The sequence below is a fragment of the Tubulanus polymorphus genome, chromosome 9 (genome assembly GCF_964204645.1).
Source record: "Tubulanus polymorphus chromosome 9, tnTubPoly1.2, whole genome shotgun sequence".
NCBI classification, from domain to species: domain Eukaryota; kingdom Metazoa; phylum Nemertea; class Palaeonemertea; order Tubulaniformes; family Tubulanidae; genus Tubulanus; species Tubulanus polymorphus.
In genome coordinates, this window is record NC_134033.1 from 7,274,990 (window position 1) to 7,283,526 (window position 8,537).

Sequence of the window (8,537 nt, forward strand, 5' to 3'; positions counted from 1 at the left end):
TAACTGATGTACCTACTTCTAACTAGAAAATGAATCTCAAATTTTTTAAAAACTTGCTAAGACACGGACTAGAGCATGAAAATTAACATACCTGGTAGCGTTGAATTCAGAATGATTATTGCACTGTACCAAAGTCGTTTTAATAGATTTAATTTTTGTTTGCATTTGTATCGAAACTTCCTTCTTCGGTTTTTTCTGAATGTTCTCAGCACTGGGATCTTTCATAGCATCAACAGCCGCAACATCGCGCTCATTAACCCCCTCGCTTATAGTTTCAATCTTACTCATCATAAATCAAAAAATGTTGCACAAACTAATGAACAATTTTCACGAAAAAAAATTCTCCCAGATTTTCAAATTTCACTAAACAATTTACAACAGATTAATATAGGGTGATATTTTTTTCCAATATGATCACCTACTAAAAAAATTGTAACGCAAAAAAAAGAATCCTTTTGTGAGTATTAATCTTGACCGAATGATCCTATTCAAAGAATTAAAAATACGATTTCGTTGAAATATATGAATCCAGAAAAATCCCAATCCGTTCGTCTCTGAATCGCAAAAAGAAAACAGTAAACCCAATGATAACTTTTCCGGGAACGTGATAAGAAATATTCTCTGTCACTATTGTCACAGCTGTCTTTAAATACGTGCGGTGTCTGTTAATGAAGAGTTTGTTAGACACTGACCGACTGTCGCGTGACAGAAATGATTTTCCTTATATATTGATATGAAAACCACAAATAAAGAGACGGAAACGGGGAATGGGTGGGGAGGTGAACTGAAGAAGCATTAATTGTATTAATCACCATATCGACTATGGCGCACGAATATATATATATATATCATCAATATTATCTGCAGAAGAGGATTAGTTGGTGAAGTGGATAATGAACTTTCAGCACATTAAACACAATGTCTCTGCACCTCTCAAAGAGTAGTGATCGTGATTAAAGATCGATCAGCTCAAATAACTCTCACAAAGGAGAAACAAGAGGTCCATGGACTTAGAGAGAATTGCCAAATCCAGACAATTTGGGAAAAGAACTAGAGCCCCTAGGGCAGGCACTGTAGCTGTAAAAGCTGCGATCACACTGAGATGATTTGGCCCGGGCCAAATAGGCACGGATCAGGCCCGAGTCAAATTTGGCCCAGGCGAAAAACGCTTGTGTGATCGCGGCTTACGATAAGATCTTCTTAAGGTCAATAGTTCAGAGACACAATTGCCAATGTTGAGCTATCGGTGCCTGCTCATTAACATAACAACATCAGGAAAATATAAAACAATGAAAACAAGAGCATGTGAGAGGCAGTCTTGTAGCCTGATCGTATTAGGCCTGGCTTGTAAGGCAAGCGACGCGACGCCTTATGACGTTACTGAGAGCAAACATGATCGCAGCCAGGCACACATCTAGGGAGGGGGCCCCGGTGGCCCGGGCCCCCTCCCTCCTTTAAGTGAAGATCGTTTTTTTCGACCGACCTCCTGCCACTCGCTTAATATTAACGCTTAATATTCTTGCCTCAGAATGCAGGAAATGGCCTCAAAACAGTTAAATTTCAAAAATTTTCTGGGGGAGAACCCCCATACCAGCAGGGGCTAGGAAGCGTAGGAAAGCCTCGCGCCTACGCCGCTCGGTGTCAATACAGTATCATCATAGCTACATTTATTAGGTGCCCCCCCCCCTAAATTGGGCTCTAGATCCACCCCTGACAGCCCACCGATTCCCAGCAACTGAAGCCCACTAGTGGGATATGAGATCCCTTCCGCGCTTATGTCGGTCACAAATACTGACAACTACTCCAACTCAGATGGTCACATGATAAGCATTTTGACAATAAAATCAATTATTTCTAATCATTGTGAAATTTATTTCCAGTTAAAAAGCTATTTCTTTAGGTTCTTTATCTTCTTGATTCCATTCTGAATATAATGTGCTAGCGACTTCAGAGGGCCACTCATGCAATAATTAACTACCAATTTCGTTCCTAGATCCTCAGACCCGTCATCTGCAATGCTTAAGGTTTGGTTTGCATATGACACTACAGTAAACTCCGCCTAAGTCGGATCAATTTGTAACAGATAATTTCGTCCGACATAGCCGACTTGGAAGACCAATCTTTTTTTAATATTTTGGAACTCATTTATTAACGACTACGGTTGCTAATATAAGGTTTATTCTGTAAAAACTGTTATATGCAGAAAAAACTTAAACAAATAATCAAATGTGTACTATTTGAATAAGTAACCTCAGTTTTGGTTGTTTGCGGCTTGTATCATCTGTCTGATGTACGATTGTTTGGCCCTATTTAAATCTGTAGCCGGGGAATCCCTTAGTCAGCATTCACATGCCAGGGGCGACCTTGCATGCCAGCAGTCGTTCCGCAGTCAGCATCATTTATCCAGGATTCGAACCCACCAGCAGAATTCATTTACTGTTCGGAACCCGCCCTTACGAGCATTATTGGTCCGGTCATAAAATGTCAGAATTTATATAAGATCTTTATTTACAAAGAAATTATAAGTTATACAGCGGATGTAGATTCAGAATATGAAATGTTATAATATCAATTGAGGGGGCCAATGAAGCAAATTGCTTGTTACTTGGTCACCCAGACACTCTCTCACCTCATTCATGCTCACTGACACACAACAGGCATACCGATGAAAATGTCGCGATCATAGATAAACATCATTATTAATCATAAATGCTGGTTCTAGATTTTTTGAATTTGCCTTTAAGTGAATAAATCGTTTTGGAAGATCTTCAATCTTGTTCCAAATTTTGCCAGTTCATAGAAATTAAGCACAGGAAGCTTTTAAGGAAACAACTTTTATTGTGTAATGGAATCCGAGGGTGGTTACCTTGACAAGGATTGTGATTGTTGTCAAAGAATTCTTTTAAAAGACATTCATAATAGGTACCAGTAGCTGATTGTTTGAAAACTAATAGGCCTAGCCATATTTAAGCGATTCTAGTTCGATCATATCCTCAAATTTAAGAACGTTGAATTTTTTGAAGATTCGTGTGGCTATTGTATTCAAATTTGGCAATTACTCTGATTGATTTTTTTTGTCATCTAACAAGTCTTTGTGTATTAGCTTTAGATATTAGTGGTCCCGTATGATAAGTGGCTATTGATGTAACTTTGATACAATAATTTAAGAATTAACTGGGGGTTGAATAATTCTGGTTAGACCAATGGTCGTTCAGAATATATGACTTAGAAGCAGTAAGTAACGAAAATGATTGAGACATTGCTACGAGATTATCCGACTTGACAGGCTACGGCTTAGGTAAATACGAAAGTATAACAAAGCCTTTTCGACTTTGATATTATTGTATCTTAAGTCATATTATTTTATCCATGCTATAACTATCTGCCCATTTGTTTGTTTAGTAATTCGTTAATCCGTGCTCAGACAGATGCCCACTAATGTATTAAACAATGACCAATTTGGCACCTGTCACCTGCCTGTCACATGTCTCTCTGTTCTTTTTGTAACCAATATTGTATATAACTTGTAAGATTCAGAAGAATCGACACTCACTCTGACACATTCATTCACTCAGACACTTTCGTGAAGTCAGCCTTGGAGTCTGTATCAAATATCAGACACATACCAAGTGCGTCTGGAATAAATATTATCGTCAACTGAAAAATCGTAGTCCTCGTCATCTATAATGAGCTAGTTCCGGAAATGACTCGTAAGCGGAAAAATAGCGTTGCTAAAAAAGCATTACTTAGGCCTAATATAGGAAAATGAAAATTTTTCTTATATTGCACCGAGTTAAGCAGTTATACAACTTGACCGGATCCGACTTAGGCAGAGTTTACTGTCCTTGAATTTAAAAGTTTGTGTAAAGATACTAATGACGCCAACCAGCGGTGACTATAATCCCTGCGCTCAGTTCCATTGCAGCTGAGTTTAGGTTGGCATACCTCAGGCGGGAGTAGAATGTGGGCAACTAGCCGGATACGGCTTGCGACGAATCGGTGGGAGTCGGAAGCCGACTTATGTCGAACGAATATGACGACAACCGGTGGCTTATCATAGGCCACTTATTGTCGCTTACCACTGATAAGTCCAGTTTTGTCGGTAAGCATAAAGTCACTTGTGGACAGAAACCAGCCTTAAGCCTTTCGTTACGTGGTAGGGCATACACAGTCTCCGGTGACCCAAACTTTATCAGACCGGGTCTATTTTGATTTCACAGAAACGCATGTAGCCTTGCAAAAATAACGGCAATTTGCTTCAATTTTGGTAGGCCCCCTATATTTTCGATTATTTCACAAAAACACTAGACGTATCGGCCCCACTCCGCGGGATTTACGCGAAGCAGCAGAACACAAACACGGCCATTCTCTCAATTTTCAATGATAGAAATCGTGTGTGTATTTCAATTATTTCGGCTGTTAGGGTTTAAGGGCACAATATAAGTTGATGATGTGATATGGCGATGTTAATTAATGATAATTCCGCAGTGAAGCTAGTCACGAACGGTGCCGATTGAGTGTACAGCTGCCAAAAACACTGAAATGTGCGTAGTTGCGTAACTATTTGCAATGAATTGCAGACGAAACATGAAGCCTTAACGGCCGTTAAAAAAAAAATTATACCAATCGCAATTGTAAAATAACTAGGGGTCCAAGGACACCATGCCCACTTGGGAAGTGGTTCCAAATGCTCAACAATCTAACAATTTCAATATTCAACACCCCCTGGTGACCAAATACAGAATCCAATGACCTTGAAACTCACCACAATCATAGAACATGTCAGCAGCTACGATTTTGTAATTGATTGTGATAACAAAATATGCCTCGTTACCACTTTAATATGGAAACACTAAGTTATTCTACTATTCAACACCCCCTGGTGACCGTATTCAAAACCCAATGACCTTGAAACTCACCACAATCATAGAAAATGTCATGAACTATAACTTTGTAATTGATCATGGTAACAAAATATGCCTAGGTACCAATATAATAAGGAAATACTAAGTTATTCTACTATTCAACGCCCCCTGGTGACCATATAGAATAACTAATGGCCTTAACACTTGCCACAATCGTAGATGATGTCATGAGCTACAACTTTCCAATTGATTGTGGTTACAAAATAAGCATTGATACGAATATAATATAGAAATACTAAGATATTGCATTATTCAACGCCCCCTGGTGGCCATATACAAAAACCAATGACCTTGAAACTCACCACAATCATAGAACACGTTATGAGCTACAACTTTCTAAATGATTGTGGTAACAAAATACGCTTAGGTATCAATATAATGTGGAAAAACTTTTTCCCACTTACGAATGAGTACTGGTGACACCAAGATGGCCGCCAATTGCGTCATAATTGGCTGATGAAAAATACCTGTCTCAGGTATAAAACATCCCTTTCCAAAGAATAACCATCACAAATTGCAATGAGAAATGATAAACCAGTAGGAAGCTACAGGACTCAGAATTTGGGCCAAAATTAACATTTTTGGGCACTAAAAAGGTCATAGGACAGCCATCTTGAGTCCGATCGACCCAATTTTTGTTATGCTGATGGGCCCTGGGGGAATTCACATATATCCGAAAGATCAAGGTAATTGATCAATGCGTCTTCAAAATTTCCCTCAAAAAGTTCAAAAATGTGTAAAAAGTGCTGATTTTGGCGAACAACAATGGCTGCCAGTCGGCCATCTTGAATCTGACAGGGCCAGTTTTTGGGCTGAAGATGTGTCTAGGGTAGATACATGTGTAACCCAAATATCAAGACATTACCTTGAAGCGTCTTCAAAACTTCCCAAAATAACTGGATTCCGTCTACGAACGGACGGCGGACGAAAAGTGAACGCAATAGCCCGCTGGGACTAAAGTCCCAAGTGGGCTAAAAATGAGATAGAACCTAAGTTAAAATTCTGGCCATTTCTAAAATGTTATTGATTATTATTAATAATTTTTAGTCAGTGCGGAACGTTTCGTTTTCCAACAATAATGAGGGGTGGTAGGTAGTCATGCAATTCAAGTCATCATTTATTACACGTTACTTCCGTGTTGTTGAAAATCTCGCGAGTCCTGGACCAAACCCCATTGAACAATGTGATCTGTGTGCTGGCCACAAATGCACACAGATCACACTACACTACCCATTACACACTCCAGTACCCACAGCTTTCATATATCCATCCAAATATTTAGTGGCTTTCTTCCTGGTTCCGAATTCTATGAAACTTTCAGATTGTAAAATAGATACTATACGCCACCTCTGATGAAAAAATCAGATCTCAGGACCATCTAGATAAAAAGTGTGTCACCAGTTTTACTGAAAATTTTCGCGATAGGCAAATGCATTGGAAGCATGACGTCATCAGCTAGTGATAGCAAAAGCGAACCATAGGTTCGCTAAAAAGTGAACGCGATTAGTCTGCACTATAAGCTAAGCCCCTAGTAGGCTAAAAATGGCCTACAAAGTTAGACCCTACTGTCTCACAATTTTTTCTCCTACAATTTTCCTCCAGGTGGCCCTTATCGTTTAATGACTTCTACTTCATACCAGTCTATAGATACTACCAACCCCACTCATGCTATAATAGGCCTAGGCTTATCAATCAATAATTAAATCAATTATTTATTACCTGGTGCCTTGTTTCTTTTGGTCACCATCAGAATTAACTTGCTCACTAACCGCCGCTGCGTTATCCCCAGAACTTGCCATTTTCCAGAGTATTTCGAATAATTATTTATCCACAAATATATTTCGAAGTAAATCCCAACTCACAAATCACGGAATGAGTCTTTGTTTTATAGTTGTGCTGTAGACAATAGCTTTTCACTAGGCCTAGCCTAGAATACGACACTGTTTCCTTCAGAGATTGACCGTATCTTGTCTGACCTTGGACAACTTAGCATTTATCAGTTTTTACCGGGAGGATTCTTATCTAGTTCTAATGATCCACAGACTACAAACAAAATTTATTCAGCAAGTTCATCCAGCAGTCAGGACCAAAAAACTATCCATTACTACTCCAATCACAACTCGCCTCCGGCTTAGGCTACGTGACAACAACCGTAATGTCAAATCAAATTTAATCAATGTAGGCCATATAGCCTTAATGTAATGTTAGTCAACCACAACAAATCTCAAACCAGGTTCAAACTAGAATAGGGCCTGAATATCAGGCTTCTTCGATCTCTGAAAATAATCCTAAATTAAAGGTATAGAGAGATGATGCGTCCTCTAACACTCTCAGTACTATAGTTAGTAGGTAAATTCGGCCTACGATCTCACTCCCGCGGGGCTGGGGCGAGTCGAAAAGAGGGTGAGAGCCGTTGTTGGTGATTTCGACAATGATGAGGAGACAGCTATAATTGTGACGTCGTGTTTCTTCAGGTTTCGGTCGGTTACTCCAGTTCCTTGAATTCACACGGTGGTGAATGGAATCACAGCCGTCCAGCAGGTCGCACTCCTCGCAGCAGCAAGCTTAACGCACCTCGTCTTGTCTTGCCTTCTTGCACCTTTGATCTGTATCAATTGATATTCTCCGTAGTAATCCACAAAAAACAATACATGGTTTACTATTAATACTAATCGATATCACTGTATGGCTGCTGTTGATGCTGCTGATGCAGTATAAACTCCTCCCTGAGCTCTACAGAGGTATGTCACGTGACCCATATACGAAATGACGTAATCAAGACGTCAGGAACCGGAAGAAATCCCCAAGTGAACATATTTGTTAGACTGGTTACCGGTCTCTATCTTCAATTAGAATTAGACTGGTCGCCTGTCCAATTCTGCGCGGTCGTCATTAGTTCCAAGACGAGTTTGTCGATGACGTCATATATAAATAATAACATAACCATGTGCGTATACTCCGTGTACCAGATCGTGATCAGATGGTGGCCTAGCTAAGTCAGTTTTGGTGGTACATACATAATAAAAGTCTTATTAGGACCACAAAGCACAGGCAGTTGAATAAAAACATCCTTTTTCAATCCATTCTTCCCTGTATTGCAAAAGACGGTGCGGGTGAGCTCTTGGAGTAATCAGTCGGATTACTCCAAGGTGGTCTCAATCGAATTCTATGACTGTAATAAGGCTTCAAGAAGAAAAATAAAAAATGTTTTGTTTCGTCTTTTATGTTTTTTTCCTGAAATCTCGATGTTGGTTCATAATACTAAAATAGGACAGGGTTTCGAATTGATATTTTTCTTAAGCAGATTTGGAGCTAAAGTTTCACGTATCATACTAAATTTAAGACGAATTGAAGAACTTTCGATCATTTTGGAGTTCAACTGTGTTGAACTGGTATGACTGTAATAACAAAACACGTCTTCATTCATCCTTCAATTTGATGATTGGATCCCAGGAGAAAGGCTCCATATAATTAGATCACTAGCTTACTAGAGTTGTATTTGATTTTATCGTTATAAGTCGACCTTGCAAGAAAGTTATGTAAGTAAATAATTCATTTTGTTTATTTACATACCAGTGGATGTTCCTTTTTAAATAATGTTGAACAAAGAAT

General features: G+C 39.1%; 1 protein-coding gene across 3 annotated transcripts in view; it reads right to left on the reverse strand.

Moving 5' to 3' along the window:
* Positions 1 to 7,661, reverse strand: part of LOC141911397 (arrestin red cell-like) — a 113,278-nt gene extending 105,617 nt beyond the window's left edge. For all 3 annotated transcript variants that reach the window (XM_074802407.1, XM_074802404.1, XM_074802406.1), the window contains exon 1: positions 6,645 to 7,661. In XM_074802407.1, the coding sequence (XP_074658508.1) occupies positions 6,645 to 6,724 (80 nt within the window). In that variant the 5' untranslated portion in view covers positions 6,725 to 7,661. The remainder of the gene's footprint in view (positions 1 to 6,644) is intronic.
* Between the last annotated feature and the right edge of the window lie 876 nt (positions 7,662 to 8,537).